Source organism: Bubalus bubalis, chromosome 11 (genome assembly GCF_019923935.1).
Source record: "Bubalus bubalis isolate 160015118507 breed Murrah chromosome 11, NDDB_SH_1, whole genome shotgun sequence".
Classification (NCBI taxonomy): Eukaryota; Metazoa; Chordata; class Mammalia; order Artiodactyla; family Bovidae; genus Bubalus; species Bubalus bubalis.
The window spans coordinates 41,453,120-41,470,239 of NC_059167.1; the positions used below are offsets into that span (position 1 = coordinate 41,453,120).

At 40.4% G+C, this 17,120-nt stretch overlaps 1 protein-coding gene across 1 annotated transcript in view; it reads right to left on the minus strand.

The window, feature by feature from the left end:
• The window catches only part of FBN1 (fibrillin 1), a 264,477-nt gene that overhangs the window by 14,868 nt on the left and 232,489 nt on the right, over nucleotides 1-17,120 (minus strand). The window contains exons 56-62 of the mRNA XM_025295542.3: nucleotides 16,659-16,790; nucleotides 14,629-14,754; nucleotides 13,853-14,059; nucleotides 12,443-12,568; nucleotides 12,072-12,194; nucleotides 391-507; nucleotides 7-135 (exon numbers count right to left, since the gene is read on the minus strand). Coding sequence (XP_025151327.3) covers nucleotides 7-135; nucleotides 391-507; nucleotides 12,072-12,194; nucleotides 12,443-12,568; nucleotides 13,853-14,059; nucleotides 14,629-14,754; nucleotides 16,659-16,790 — 960 coding nt within the window. The remainder of the gene's footprint in view (nucleotides 1-6; nucleotides 136-390; nucleotides 508-12,071; nucleotides 12,195-12,442; nucleotides 12,569-13,852; nucleotides 14,060-14,628; nucleotides 14,755-16,658; nucleotides 16,791-17,120) is intronic.

Sequence of the window (17,120 nt, forward strand, 5' to 3'; positions counted from 1 at the left end):
ACCTACCTTCACAGCTTGCGCCACTTGGATCAAGTGAGAATCCCCGCTGGCATTCACAAGTGAAGCTTCCAGGAGTGTTCTGGCAAATGCCCTTTGACCCACACAGGTTGATGTCAGAGGTGCATTCATTGTTATCTGTAAGAAGCAGAGGGAGAAAGGAGAGGGTGGGACTTCCCCGAAGCTCTCTTTGTGTTGTTTAAAAGGAAGAAAGAAGGGTGATTTGCTCAGAAAAGGCCAATAGCTTTTCACAACAGGCATGCATGTACACAGACACATATACATATATTCACATATTTTCTTGGAGTTTTATCTTCTTATTCCAACAGCAGAAGCCCTTGAAAACAATCCCTTCAACGAATACCTACATAGGACCTTCCCTCTCCCACTTACCAATGCAGGCAGTATGGTGTTGGGTAAATCCAGGAGGACATTTACATGTGAAGCTGCCAATGGTGTTAACACACAGGAACTGGCAGTTGTGCTGCTTAGTTGCACACTCATCAAGATCTATAAGAAAATGCAAGATGGGCATTGGAATTGAGCTGAAGCCCAGGAACCTAGAAGCCACCCTAGGGAGTAGCTCTGTGTTTTCATTTCTACCTCTCAAATGACCTGGTCAGAATGGGACCACAGCATATGGTTAGGAGGAACCCAGAAGATATGAGTTTTAAAGATAAAATGTGGTTTCAATTCAGACCAAAAATGCATTTCTTTAGTGATCCAAGAAAAACCCATTCCCTTTAGTTAAAGGAAAGCAGAATTTTCTCAACAAAGAAATGTCCAGTACATCATAAAATTTAAATAAATTACAAAATGAAATAAAAGATTAAGGATTCTCAAAAACTTCCAAAGCACTGAAAAAAATCTCTTCAAGTTGAAATATAAAAATAATTATTGAGGGTAAAAATGAATTTTCTCTGCTTGGTTCTTTCCTGTTTGCTGTTTTTTAATCTTCTCAAATGAAATGGTCAACCAGAACAAACCAAACCAAACTAACTGCTTTGTTTAGAGTTTCTCCTTTAGATAAAACAAAATTGAGCAATCAGGAAGAAAAAAAAAAAAAAACCTCATTCTGATAAGCCAACAGCAATTTTAAAAAAGACTATCTACAATATTTATCCAAGATTATTTTCCACTTCTCAATAAAAGCCTCTGTTTTGACGAGGCCTCTTTTCTCACTGCCTGGAACCTGTAGGTTCTCTCTTCACACCATTGCTATTTAAAATCTCAAGAGATACAAAGTGTGTTCCAGTTTTTAGTTGAATTTTAATTAAAAAAAAAAAAAAACTGCTGTGAATTTAGGAATCTACCTACCTTTCCCTTCCTGCCTGGCTCTCTGCCTGCCTGCCCCACCCCACCTTCCTTGTGAGCTTCTTTTATCACTGCAGACAGAGTTGTGCTTGGAACTGCAGATCTGTGCCAGTTCCTGGCTAGACTAATATCTGGAGTGGGCTTGAATTGAAAGAACTGCCCATATTTCTCCTAGTGCTGACATCTCTTAGAAACGAGCCAATCTTGTGCTCTTTCTATTGCTGGGGAGTTGCTGTTTCTGCTTTTCTGCTTTCTGCATTATTGACAGCTGTATGTCTCCTGCTAGTAGGTGTCCTGCCTGCTCTGTGACCCCAGGGGCTTTGCTAGAGCATCATCACATGTTTGCTGCAGCTTATTACCTGCAAATAGGTGAGGGGGACAACTCAGTGATTTTTAAAAAATTTTCACTGTATACTGGGGTATAGTTGATTAACAGTGTTGTGTTTCAGGTGTATAGCAAAGTGATTCCGTATACATAGACACAGATTTATTCTTTTTCAAATTTTTTCCCCATGTAGGTTATTGCAGAATATTGAGCCAAGTTCCCTGTGCTATCTGGTCAGCCCTTGTTGGTTACCTAGTTTATATACAGTAGTGTATATAAATAAATTCTAAACTCTCAATTTATCCCTCCTCTGCCCCCAGCTTTCCCTTCCGGTAACCATAAGTTAGTTTTCTATGTTTGTAAGTCTGTTTTTGTTTTGTAAATAAGTTCACTTGTATCTCTTTTCTTTTTTAGATTCTGCATATAAGCAATATCATATGATATTTATCTTTGATTTACTACACTTAGTATGATAGTCTCCATGTCCATCCATTTTGCTGCAAATGCTATTGTATGGTTAATGACTGAGTAATATCCACTGTATATATGTACCACATCTACTTCATCCATTCACCTGTTATTGGACATTTAGGTTGCTCCCATGTCTTGGCTATTGTACACAGTGCTGCCCTGAACCCTGGGGTGCATGTAAACTTTTGAACCATGGTTTTCTCCAGATACATGCTCAGGAGTAGGATTGCTGGACCATACAGTTGTTCTATTTTTCATTTTTAAAGGAGCTTCTAAACTGTTCTGCAGAGTGGCTGTACCCATTTACATTCCCATCAACAGTGTAGGAGAGTTTCCTCTTCTCCACACCCTTTTCAGCATTTATTCTTTGTAGACTTTTTGATGATGGTCATTCTGACTAGTGTGAGATGAAATCTCATTGTAATTTTGATTTGCATTTCTCTAACAATTTAGTGATGCTGAGCATCTTTTCATGTGGCCATCTTTAGAGAAATGTCTATTTAGATTTTTCATCCATTTTTTGATTGGGTTTTTTGTTTGTCTTGATATTGAGCTGCATGAGCTGTTTCTAGATTTTGGAGATTAATCCTTTGTCAGTTGCATCACTTGCAAATATTTTCTCCCATACTATGAACTTTTTTTTTCATTTTGTTTATGGTTTCCTTTGCTGTACAAAAGCTTTTGAATTTAATTAGGTCCCATTCATTTATTTTTATTTCTGTTACTCTAGGAGACAGCTTTAAAAATATATTGCTGCAACTTAAAGAGTGTTCTGCCTGTTTTCCTCCAAAAGTTTTATAGTATCATGTTTGATATTTAAGAGTATAATCTATTTTGAGTTTATTTTGTGTATGGTGTTAAAGACTACATTCTTTTACGTGTAGCTGTCCAGTTTTCTGGACTGTCTTTCCTCCATTGAATAGTCTTGCCTACTTTATCATAGATTAATTGACCATAGGTGCATGGGTTTATATCTGGGCTTTCTATCTTGTTCCAATGATTCATATTTCTGTTTTTGTACCAATAACATTACTCTTTTGATGACTGTAGCTTTGTAGGACAGACTGAAGTGAGTGCTCCATTTTTCTTTCTCAAGATTGATTTGACTATTTAGGGTTTTTTGGGTCTCCATATAAATGTTAAATTTTTTTGTCCTAGTTCTGCAAAAAACACCATTGGTAATTTGATAGGGATAGCCCTGAATTTGTAGATTGCCTTGAGTAGCATAGTCATTTTGACAGTATTGTTTCTTCCAATCCAAGAACATGGTATATTTTTCCATCTGTTTGTGTCATCTGCAATTTCTTCCATTAGTGTCTTTCAGGTAGAGGTCTTTTGCCTTTTCAGGTAGGTTTATTCCAAGGTATTTTATTCTTTCTAATGAAAGACTGTTTCTTTAATTTCTCTTTCTGATCTTTCATTGTTAGTGTATACAAATGCAACAGATTTTTGTGTATTAAATTTGTATCCTGCAACTAAATTACCAAATTCATAGACATGTTCTCAGCTCAGTTCAGTCACTCAGTTGTGTCCAACTCTTTGTGACCCCATGGACTGCAGCACATCAGGCTTCCCTGTCCATCACCAACTCCTGGAGTCTACTCAAACTCATATCCATTGATTCAAGATGCCATCCAACCATCTCATCATCTGTCGTTCTCTTCTCCTCCCACCTTTAATCTTTCCCAGCATCAGGGTCTTTTCCAGTGAGTCAGTTCTTTGCATCAGGTGGCGAAAGTTATGGAGTTTCAGTTTCAGCATCAGTCCTTCCAATGAATATTCGGGACTGATTTCATTTAGGATTGACTGGTTGGATCTCCTTGCAATCCAAGGGACTCTCAAGAGTCTTCTCCAACACTACAATTCAAAAGCACCAATTCTTCAGTGCTCAGCTTTCTTCATAGTTCCAACTCTCACAACCATACTTGACTACTGGAAAAGCCATAGCTTTGACTAGACAGACCTGTGTTGGCAAAGTAATGTCTCTGCTTTTTAATATTCTGTCTAGGTTGGTCATAGCTTTTCTTCCAAGGAGAAAGCGTCTTTTAATTTCATGGCAGCAATCACCATCTGCAGTGATTTTGGAGCCCCAAAAATAAAGTCCCCCACTATTTCAATTGTTTCCCCATCTATTTGCCATGAAATGATGGGACTAGATGCCATGAACGTAGTTTTCTGAATGTTGAGTTTTAAACCAACTTTTTCACTCTCCTCTTTCACTTTCATCAAGAGGATCTTTAGTTCTTTGCTTTCTGCCATAAGGGTGGTGTCATCTGCATATCTGAGGTTATTGATATTTCTCCCGGCAATCTTGATTCCAGCCTGTGCTTCTTCCAGCCCAGCGTTTCTCATGACATACTCTGCATATAAGTTAAATAAGCAGGGTGACAACATAGAGCTTTGACCTACTCCTTTCCCGATTTAGAACCAGTCTGTTGTTCCATGTCCAGTTCTAACAGTTGCTTCTTGACCTGCATACAGATTTCTCAGGAGACAGGTCAGGTGGTCTGGTATTCCCATCTCTTTTCAGAATTTTCCACAATTTGTTGTGATCCACACAGTCAAAGGCTTTCGCATATTCAATAAAGCAGAAGTAGAGGTTTTTCTGGAACTCTCTTGCTTTTTTGAGGACCCAACAGATGTTGGCAATTTGATCTCTGGTTCCTCTGCCTTTTCTAAATCTAGCTTGAACATCTGGAAGTTCATGGTTCACATATTGCTGAAGCCTGGCTTGGAGAATTTTGAGCATTACTTTACTAGCATGTGAGATGAGTGCAATTGTGCGGTAGTTTGAGCATTCTTTGGCATTGCCTTTCTTTGGGATTGGAATGAAAACTGACCTTTTCCAGTCCTGTGGCCACTGCTGAGTTTTCCAAATTTGCTGGCATATTGAGTGCAGCACTTTCACAGCATCATCTTTCAGGATTTGAAATAGCTCAACTATAATTCCATCACCTCCACTAGCTTTGTTCGTACTGATGCTTCCTAAGGCCCACTTGACTTCACATTCCAGGATGTCTGGCTCTAGGTGAGTGATCACACCATCATGGTTATCTTGGTTGTGAAGATCTTTTTTGTGTAGTTCTTCTGTGTATTCCTGCCACCTCTTCTTAATATCTTCTGCTTCTGTTAGGTCCATACCATTTCTGTCCATATTACTCCCATTTTTGCATGAAATGTTCCCTTGGTATCTCTAATTTTCTTGAAGAGATCTCTAGTCATTCTCCTTCTATTGTTTTTCTCTATTTCTTTGCATTGATCACTGAGGAAGGCTTTCTTATCTCCCCTTGATGTGCTCTAGTACTTTCCTAATAGCATCTTTAGGATTATATGTATAGTATCATATCATCTGGGCTTTGCTGATGGCTTAGATGGTAAAGAATCTGCCTGCAAACAGTAACAGTTTTACTTCTTCTTTTCCAATTTGGATTTCTTTTATTTCTTTTTCTTCTCTGATTGTTGTGGCTAGGACTTCTACAACTATGCTGAATAGAGTGGTGAAAGTGGACATTCTTGTCTTGTTTCTGAACTTAGAGAAAATGCTTTCGCTTTTCACTGTTGAGTATGTTGTTAGCTGTAGGTTTGTCTTATATGGCCTTTATAATGTATGTTCCCTCTATGCCCACATTCTGGAGAACTTTTATCATAAATGCCTGGTGAATTTTGTCAAAAGCTTTCTCTGCATCTATTGAGATGATCATATGTTTTTTTTTTCCTTCAATTTGTTGATGTGGTTTATCACACTGATTTGCAGATATTAAAAAATCCTTGCATTCCTGGTGTAAATCCCCTTGATCATGGTGTATGATCCACTTAATGTATTGTTGGATTCGGTTTGCTAGTATTTCGTTGAGGATATTTGCATCTAAGCTCACCAGTGATATTTGCTGTTGTTGTTCAGTCACTAAGTCATCCGACTCTTTGTAACCCCACAAACTGCAGCATGTAAGGCTGCCCTGTCCTTCACTATCTCCCTGAGTTTGCTCAAACTCATGTCCATTGTGTCAATGATGTCATCCAACCATCTCATCCTCTGTCACCCCCTTCTCCCCTTGTCCTCGATCTTTCCCAGCATCAGGTAGGGTCTTTTCCAATGAGTTGGCTCTTTGCATCAGGTGGCCAAAGTATTAGAGCTTCAGCATAAGTCCTTCCAATGAGTTTTCAGGGTTGATTTGCTTTAGGATTGTCTAGTTTGATTTCCTTGGTGTCCAACGGACTCTCAAGAGTCTTCTCTAGCACCACAGTTTGAAAGCATCAATTATTCGGTGCTCAGCCTTCTTTATGGTCCAACTCTCACATCCGTACATGGCTACTGGAAAAACCATCGTTCTGACTATACAGACATTTGTCAGCAAAGTTATGTCTCTCTGCTTTTTAATATTCTGTCTAGGTTTGTCATAGCTTTTCTTCCTAGGAGCAAGTGTCTTTTAATTTTAAGAGGCTCTTTAGTTTCTCTTTGCTTTCTGCCATTGTGTGCATGCTAAGTCACTACATGCATGCTAAGTCGCTTCAGTCGTGTCCAACTCTGTGCGACCCTATGGACAGCAGCCCCTAGGCTCCTCTGTCCACAGGATTCTCTAGGCAAGAATACTGGAGTGGGTTGTCATTTAAGTCACTTCAGTTGTGTCCAATTATTTGCAAAATTATGGACTGTAGTCCCCCAGGTTCCTCTGTCCATGGGATTCTCCAGGCAAGAACAGTGTAGTGGGTTGCCATAGCCTACTCCAGGGGATCTTTGAAACTCAGGGATCAAAGCTGAATCTCTTGTGTCTCCTGTATTGGCAGGCTGGTTCTCTAGCACCAGCCTGGGAAGCCCCAAAGTGAAAGTGTTAGTTGCATGGTCTTATCTGACTCTTTGTGGCCCCATGGACTGTAGTCTGCCAGGCTCCTCTGCCCATGGAATTCTCCAGGCAAGTATACTGGAGTATGGAGCCATTCCCTTCTCCAGGGGATCTTTCCGACCCAGGAATTGAACCTGGGTCTCCGGCATTGCAGGCAGATTCTTTGCTGTTTGAATCACCAGGGAAGCCACTAGTGTGGTATCATCTGCATATCTGAGGTTGTTGCCATTTCTCCCGAAAATCTTGATTCCAGCTTGTGCTTCATCCAGCCCCACATTTTACATGACGTATTCTTCATATAAGTTAAATAAGCAGGGTGACAATATACAACCTTTATGTACTCCTTTCCCAATTTTGAACCAGTCCATTTTTCCAAGTCCAGTTCTCACTGTTGCTTCTTGACCTGCATACAGGTTTTCCAGGAGGCAGGTAAGGTGCTCTGGTGTTTCCGTCTCTTTAAGAATTCTCCACAGTTTGTTGTGATCCACACAGTCAAAGGCTTTAGCATAGTCAATGAAGCAGAAGTTTTTTTTGCAATTCCCTTGCTTTGTCTATGATCCAGCAGATGTTGGCAGTTTGATTTCTGGTTCCTCTGCCCTTTCTAAACCCAGCTTGTGTGTCTGAAGTTCCCTGTTCATGTACTGTTGAAGCCTAGCTTGAAGGATTTTCTGTCTTCCTTGCTAGCATGTGAAATGAGCACAATTGTACACAAGTTTGAACATTCTTTGGCATTGCCCTTCTTTCAAATTAGAATGAAAACTTTTCCAGTCCTGTGGCCACTGCTGAGTTTTCCAAATTTGCTGGCATATTGAGTGCAGAACTTTAACATCCTCATCTTTTAGGATTATAAATAGCTCAGTTGGTATTCCATCACCTCCACTAGCTTTGATTGTAGTAATACTTCCTAAGGCCCACTTGAATTCACATTCTGGGATGTCTGGCTCTAGGTGAGTAACCAAACTATCATGGTTATTTGGTTCATTAAGACCTTTTTTGTACAGTTCTTCTGTGTATTCTTGCTACCTCTTCTTAATCTCTTCTGCTTCTGAAAGGTTCTTGCTGTCCTTTATTGTGCCCATCTTTGCATGTGCCCTTGATATTTCTAAATTTCTTGAAGAGATCTCTAGTCTTTCTCATTCTATTGTTTCCCTCTACTTCTTTGCATTGTTCATTTAAGAAGGCCTTCTTATCTCTCCTTGCTATTCTCTGGAACTCTGCATTCAGTTGGGTATATCTTTCCCTTTCTCCTCTGCCTTTCGATTCTCTTCTTTTTCTGCTATTTGTAAGGCCTCCTCAGACAACCACTTTGCCTTCTTGAATTTCTCTTTCTCTGGGATGGTTTTCGTCACTGCCTCCTGTACATTGTTTCAAATTGTCCATATTTCTTCAGGCACTCTACCAGAGCTAGTCCCCTGAATCTATTTGTCACCTTCACTGGATAAGGGATTTAAGTCATTCATGAATGGCCTAGTGGCTTTCCCCTCTTTCTTTAGTTTAAGCCTGAATTTTGCTATAAGGAGCTGATGATCTGAGCCACAGTCAGCTCCAGGTCTTGTTTTTCCTGACTGTATAGAGCTACTCCATCTTCAGCTGCAAAGAATATAATCAATCCGATTTCAGTATTGACTATTTGGTGATGTCCATGTGTAAAATCATCTCTTGTGTTGTTGGTAAAATGTGTTTGCTATGACCAGTGTATTCTCTTGGCAAAACCCTGCTGGCCTTTGCCCGCTTCATTTTGTATTCAAGGCCAAACTTGCCTGTTAGTTCAGGTATCTCTTGACGTCCTACTTTTGCACTCCAACCCCCTATGATGAAAAGGACATTTTTTTTTTGGTGTTAGTTCTGGAAGGTCTTGTAAGACTTCATAGAACTGGTCAACTTCAGCTTCTTCAGCATCAGTGGTTGGTGAATAGACTTGGATTACTGTGATGTTGAATGGTTAGATCTGGAAATAAACTGAGACTGTTCTATCATTTTTGAGATTGCACCTAGATACTGCATTTGACTCTTGTTGTTTATGAGGGCTCGTCCATTTCTTCCATGGGATTCTTGCCCATAGTAGTAGATATAATGGTTATCTGAACTAAATTCACCCAATCCCATCCATTTTAGTTCACTGATTCCTAAGATGTCGATTGCCATCTCCTGTTTGACTGTGTTCAATTTACTTTGATTCATAGACCTAACATTCCAGGTTCCTATGCAATATAGTTCTTTATAGCATCAGATTTTACTTTCACCACCAGACACACCCACAACTGAGCAATGTTTCTGCTTTGGCCCAGCCACTTTATTCTTTCTGGAGCTATTAGTAATTGCCCTCCACTCTTCCCCAGTAGCATACTGGACGTCTTCCAACCTGAGAGGGCTTATTTTTCAGTGTCATGTCTTTCTGCCTTTTTATTCTGTTCATAGGGTTCTCACTGCAAGAATACTGGAGTGGTTTGTCATTCCCTCCTCCAGTGGACCATGTTTTGTCAGAACTCTCCACTACTACCCGTCCGTCTTGGGTGGTCCTGCAGGGCATGGCTCATAGCTTCACTGAGTTACACAATCCCCTTAGCCATGATAAGGCAATGATCCGTGAAGGGATGTAAGTTCTTACTGCCATTAAAAAAAATGTTGGCTTTTTTTAAAAAGGTCTTTTTTTCTTCCTTTCCTCTTTTGTTCTCTTTTTTTGTGATTCGATGACTGACTTTACTGTTGTGTATGGATTTTTCTCTTATTGTATGTGTATACCTATTACAGATTTTCAGTTTGCAGTTACCATGAGGTTTTGACATAGCAATCGACATATAAAAAGATTGTTTTAAGTTGCTAGTCTCTTAATATCAAATCCTTTTCCAATATCCTGCATTTATGCTCTCCTCACCATTTTGGATTTTGATAGCATATTTGTGTGTGAATGATTTCCTATTTTTTCAGTATGTTTGCCTTTCCTAGTGAGGTTTTCCATTTGTAATTTTCTTATTTCTAGTTGTGGCCTTTTCTCTTCTGCCTAGAGAAGTTCCTTTCACATTTGTTGCAAAGCTGGTTTGGTGGTGCTGAATTCTCTTTGCTTTTGCTTGTCTGTAAAGCTTTTGATTTCTTTGTTGAATCTGAATAACAACCTTGCTCGGTAGATTATCTTGGTTGCAGGTTTTTCCCTTTCATCACTTTAAATACATTGTTCCACTCCCTATTGGCCTGAAAAGTTTCTGCTGAGAAATCAGCTGCGAGTTACCTTATATGTTAATACTTTTCCTTTGTCTTTAATTTTTCTTAGTTTGATTACTTTGTGTCTCAGTGTGTTCCTCATTGGATTTATACTGCCTGGGACTCTCTGTGCTTCCTAGATCTGGGTGACTGTTTCCCTTCCCATATTTGGGAAAATTTCAGCTATTATTTCTTAAAATATTTTATCAGGTCCTTTTTCTTACTTCTCTTTCTGAGATCCCTATAGTGTGAACATTGCTGCATTTAATGTTGTCCCAGAGGTCTCCTAGATGGCTTTTATTTCTTTTCATTCTTTTATTGTGTTCCTCAGCAGTGATTTCCAGCATGTATCTCCCATCTCACTTATCCATTCTTCTGCCTCACGTTTTCTGCTATTGATTCCTTCTAGGACTTCCCTGGTGGCTCAGATGGTAAAGCATCTGTCTACAATGCAGGAGACCTGGGTTTGATCCCTGGGTCAGGAAGATCCCCTGGAGAAGGAAATGGCAATCCACTCCAGTACTATTGCCTGGAAAATCCCATGGACAGAGGAGTCTGATAGGGCTTCCCTCGTGGCTCAGACGGTAAAGCATCTGCCTGCAATGCGAGACATCAGGGTTCGATCCCTGGGTTGGGAAGATCCCCTGGAGAAGGCAATGGCAATCCACTCCAGCACAATCCAAGGGGTCATAAAGAGTCAGACATGACTGAGCGACTTCACTTTTCAGTGTATTTTATATTTCAGTTATTGTTCATCTGTTTTTATTTTTTCTAGGTCTTTATTAAACTTTTCTTATATCTTATAGATCTGTGCCTCTATTCTTTTTCTGAGATCTTGAAACATCTTCATTATCGTTACTCTGAATTCTTTTTTTTGGGGGGGTAGAATGCATATCTCTACTTCACTTAGTAGTTCTTCTGGGTTTTTAATTTTGTTCCTTCATCTGGGACATATTTCTGTGCTCTCTCATTTTATCTAACTTTCTGTGATTTGCAGTATCCATGCTTCAGGTTGCAACATTGTAGTTCTTGCTTCTGCTGTCAGCCTTCTAGTGGATGAGGCTTGTGCTGGCTTCCTGGTGGGAGGGACTTTTTTTTCCTGCCTGCCGGTGGGTGGAGCCTTTCTTGTCCCTCTGGTGGGCAGGGTTTTGTCAGGGAATGTGTTTAGCAGGAAAGACTTTAAGCAGCCTGTCTGCTAATGGGCGGGGCTGTGTTTCTACCTTGTTGGTTGTTTGGCCTGAGGCATCGGAGTCTACATGCTGTTTGGAGCCAAGTCTCCACCAGGGCTCATGCCAGTGAGTACTCTCCAGAATCACTGCCTCCGGTGTCTTTGTTCCCACAGTGAGCCATAACCACCCCCCAACCTCTGCAAGAGACCATCCAATCAATATCAGCAGGTAGGTCCAGCCCAGGTTCTTATGAGGTCACCACTTTTTTCTCTGGCTTCTGGTGTACACGAGAACTTATATGTGCCCTACAAGCGTGGTTTCTATTTCCCTCGGTCCTGAGGAATTCTTCTGACCAAACCTCACTGGCCTTCAAAGTTAGATTCTCTGGGGGCTCCTCCTGTTCCCAGACCCCTAGGCTGGGGAGCCTGACCTGGGGCTCAGAACCTTCACTCCTGTGGAAGAATTTCTGTGGCTATTTTCCACTTTGTGGGGCATCCACCAGCAGGTATGGGATTTATCATGATTGTGCCCATTCCTACCATTTCATTTTGGCTACTTCTTTGTCTTTAGATCTAGGATCCTTTTTAGGAGGTTCCAGTGTTGGTGTAAGAAAAATGTCCCCAAGGAGGCACTAACCCCAGGGATGTACCTCTTGCCCATGGGGAGGTCTTTCAGCTTTGGCTCCCTCAAAGGCACAAGGAGTGAAACCACGTTCCCATAAGGCAGATAAGTGGGTGAAGGCAGTTTCCACTTTACCTTTGCAGCTCCTTCCGTCCTCCTGCAGAATGTAGCCTTTCGGGCATGAACACTGGTAACTCCCTTCTGTGTTCTTACAGATGAAATTGCAGGGTTTGGGAGCCTGGTTGCACTCATTCAGATCTATGATCAAAGAGACACAGTGTGACTGCCCATCTAAAAAGATGTTTCAATGCTCAATACCCACAGCATCTACCAAAGAATCTTAGTTTTAAAGAAAGAAAAGGTAAACTGTATGGTCTTTGATCACTGTCTTACGTTTCCTTATGAAATTACACAGGCTTTTTAGAGTTTTAGTTTGAAGGTTTTTTCCTCATAATGTACAATTTCCACCCGAGAATAAACCTGAGTATCAGAAATAGAGCACTTACCTACACAGGCAGTTCCAGTTATATCTGGAGTGTAGCCAGTTTTACAAATGCAATGATATGATCCTCTGTCATTGACACATTCCCCATTTCGGCAAACATCATGAATAACCTTGCACTCATCAATATCTATAATTTAATAAATAGCAATTAAAATGAGAAAGGCATTATAAAAGGGTCAATATGTACTATTGGGCATTAAAGCCACTGACACTCACATCTTGACACTTCTGTCTCATTACTGCTTAGCAGGGTGCCAATAGCAAGTGAGTTCTTAGCCTTGGATTGTTAAGTAACAATTTTATACCCATAGCTCTTATTTTTCCTGATCTTTTCAAGATTACTCTGAAATGCAATATAGCATACTTTCATTGGTCTGAAGAAATGCATCTACCATCTCATTTTCACATCTGCCAAATAATGATAAATCACTTTGGTCATTCCATCTATTCTGTCTTTACCACATCCAATTCTATTATTCTACCTTTAGTCACATCTTTGTAACATGAACATAAATCCTATTTAATCTGTTATTCTACCTTTAGTCACATCTTTGTAACATGAACATAAATCCTATTTAATCTCCTCTCACTTCTGATTTCCTCCCAAGGAGCTCAAAGTCTCTCTTTATGAGACTGCAAACAATTGCAGTTATTGTTGATGAGCATAGGCCTGAAAGTCTTTCAGAGCAGCCTCAGACACCTTGACAGCCTCCTGATCCCTCTCAAGTTGACATGGCTTGTACTTTTCCAGAGGCAGCTGTCTTAATTGCCAGCATCCCTCCATATCCAGGGCACTGGTTCCAGAACTACCTTGTTGATATTAAAATTCATGAACACTCAAGCCCCATATACAAAATGGCATAGTGCAGTTGGGACTGCAGGTTCAATCAACCTTGGGTAGAAATCAATCCAAGGTTGGTTGGATCTACAGATATGGAATCTGTGGATATGGAAGGCTGATTGTATCAGCATTGTTTTATACTTCTTCCATGTGATATATTTCAGCCAGTTTTATGAGACAAAATACATATTGGTGGGCTACTTTAGGAATTTAGTGATCATTTATTCCAAAATGTATCTAAAAGATTATATTCTGAGTAAAAGGTTATACTCTTATAACAAAGCAGCTTAAAAAGTTGAGGACTCCTTGTAATGCGAAGACATGAACTAAAGCACACACGTTAATCAGACCAAGGACACTCTGGCAACATGGCTTTGAATATCTAAAGTACCATAATGATTTTTTTTTTTTTTTTTTTTGGTCAACCTAAACTATGCAACTCAGCCTAGGCCCACATTATTGATTCTATATTCTCATCTGCTCCTCATAAAACAAATTCCCTGAAAGTATTTTTGGACCATAAATGAAGTACCTGCTCCGTTGGTCAAAAATCAGAACAAAATGAAGTACCTGCTCCATTGGTCATAAACCCTCGGCCATGGGGGCAGAGTTTTTTGAAAGCCACAGTGCCCTGGAACGGGCAGATCTCACAGTGGGGCCCCCAGCCTCTCCCTCCATCGCAGCAGCATTCAGACTTAGTGACGGGGTTCCTGTTGCTTGAGCCGATCTGACACATGTTCTGGAGCACCTCCGTGAAGCAGTACCCTTCTCGGTTGTCTGGAAGGGATTTATGAATGCAAGGATTTTAGGGAACTTTAGAAGCATAACATGGTATTCCGAATTTGCTCAGATATTAAAACCCAAGAAGGATGTAACACTTTACCCTGGCTGAGAAGGAGCAAGAAGGGAAAGCTGGAAGCAGCAGTAAGAGAAAAAGGATGACATCTGGGGAAAACAAGACAAGATATTCAGTAAGTGGGCAGAAAGGCATTGGTGTCAACAAGATTATCATTCTGTCTGTTCCCAGAAATATGGAGAACCAGGCTATAGCAAGGGTCGGAGAAACACATGGAAACTGATCCTGAGCATCAAAAGCTTAAAAAGGCAGCTGAGAAAGAAATTCCAAACAAATGATTCAATGATACAATTAGCAAAGGAAGAATTTAGCGGCAGGGTGGTGCTAAGCCCAGTGGACAATCATGGTCATAGAGTCATCTCCAAAATATGAACATTGTTAACCTTTCCTCAAATTTCAACAGTTTCTATTATTTCAAATAAGTGATCTGGTTTCAAGCATCCCAGTGTGGAGGCTGGGGTTACAAAAGCCTCCTGTGGTCTGTACTCACCGAGGCACTCATCCTGGTTGGGGCTGGCTGTAAAGCCATCATTGCACTCGCAGGTATAGCTCCCCCTGGTGTTGAGGCAGCGCCCGTTCTCACAGATCCCAGGCTTGGTCTGACATTCATTTTCATCTGTGTGGTGTAATTGAAGGACCAAAAACAAGAGGCGTCATCTGTCCGCTTTGTACAAAGATAGATTCTTTCTTTTAAAAAAACCGAGGCGTCATCTGTCCGCTTTGTACAAAGATAGATTCTTTTTTTTTTTTAAAGAAAAGTTTAGTTTGTGACTAGATAACCTATTCACATGGTTCCAAATTCAAAGAGTACAAAAGAATATACAGCCCAAAGTGCCCCTCCTTCTCCTCTTCCCCAGCCACCAAACTTCCTTCCTGGGAAGCAACCAGTGCTACTGCTAATTTCTGGAGTATCCTCCTCGAGATGAATTATACCCATACAAACAAATACAGCCATAGCTTTGATATACCTCCACCCTTTTAAAAACATAATTGATAGCATGTTTATATACTTAAACATAGATGATAGCACTTTAGGTACACTTACGTTTTTCACTTAAGTTTAAAACTTGCCATATCTGTACGTGTAGAGGATTCTCAGAAGGGTTATTTTAAATGAAGGGAAAAAAATCATTAAGATCAATATGTTAAATATTACAATACTCACTAGAATAATGTCTGTGATGGTGTTTTGACCTGAGGGAGTTTGTCTACACTAATCTTCTGATGCAATGTAGATTATGCCTATAATAATACTTCAACAGCATTAAGGAATAATAAATCATAATTTGGTCTCCCCAGTTTAAAAAAAAAGCATTGATAATAGCTGGAGAGTCGAAAGATCATAATTTGCCTAGGTGCTCCCATTGAGAATAATTCCAAGCCCCTGAGGCAGAGATCTTATGAGAGCCAGAGAGTTAGGTTAAAATTTGCAATGCCAAGGCCACCCTGATACCAATTAAACCAATATCTGAGGGTGAGACCTGAACTCTCCAAGTGATTCCAGTGTGCAGCTGAGGCTGAGAATCACTGTTCCCAGAAGATCCAGTGAGTGATCATAAGTCCACATGTTTTTCTATGCTTTTAAAGTCTGCTCTTCAACTTCCGTTTAAATCTGTATCTTACAGAGTTAAGGGGAAAATATGGTTCTTAAGCTTCTTGACTGACAACATGAGAAAGGGCATATGTAGAAATTTTCTAGTATTTTTTCTTCATTAACTAAAGCAGAAGTCAGGAAACTTCTGTAATAACAGTAATAATATAACATTACTGCATAATATATAGTCAGTATTTTAGGCTTTGCAGTCCATTTGATCTCGGTTGCAACTATTCTGCTCTGTTACTGTGGCATGAAGGCAGCCATGGAAAATTATGAATGGTTACAGCTCTGGTCCAAAACGAGTCTATTTACAAAAACAGGTGGTAGGCTGGCGAGCTGAAGTTGGCCCTAGGACTGTGGTTTGCCAATCCCTGGTCTACTATGCTTTTCAAGGCTGAATCCACATGAGAATCACCCAGGGAGCTTTTAAAATGACCAGGGCCTAGGCCTCAATCTTGATAAGACCAGATTCTCTGGATGTAGATCCCATTGGTTTAGTGATATTTCTGGTTCAGTGAAATTTACTGAACAACTGTACTCAATGTTACGGTGGCAGTAGCAAAGTTAAGCCAGTAGGGAGGCATTCCAATGTGATGGGAAGAACCGAACCCAAAACAGCAAAGGAGTGTAAACAATAAAGGAAGGGACGAGAGGAAATACCTGGTCTTCTACTCCTGGCCGCAAATGGACCTGGAAAAACACTCAAAGGCCAGCTCAGAGGGAGAGAAATGATGTTGCTGGTGGAATTCATAGATAATCAAGAGGCAAGGAGACCTCCACAGAGAGTCACAATAGGAGGTAAGAGAGGCAAGATAGCTCTGGCCGAGGAGAACATAGCATCCAGAAGGACACAGAGCCCACGTCCCTTCCAGCCTTTGTCGCTTCCCGCTCACTCAAAGCCCCTTTCCTGGGGCTGCCCTTACCTATGCAGCCTTCTCCGTCAGGTCTTCGCTGATACCCAGGTCCACAGATGCAGAGGTATGTGCCAATGAGGTTCTTGCACTCCATTTGTTTTTCAGCACAGTCGTCTTTTCCCTCTTCACACTCATCCTCATCTGGAAAGAATGTACAAATTCATAAAAGGAGCTGCCTTAATTCCCTGCTCTTTAAACATAAGACAGCATCAAGTAACCAGTTTTTACTGACACTATTTCAACATTAACCTACTTCCTATTGCATTCTTGGGAGCTGGTCTCTTAAGATGGGAAGGCATCTTCTAACCCCCTTTGAACTTAAGAAATTTCTCTCTAGCTGATAAATTTTTCAAAGGCAGGAAGTGTGATTTCTAATTAGTTTTGACAAATTGAACTAAAAAGGCCTTATATAAAGCTTTCATAATATGATAACTATAACAGCATTATCAAACTAATAATAAACCAATGCTT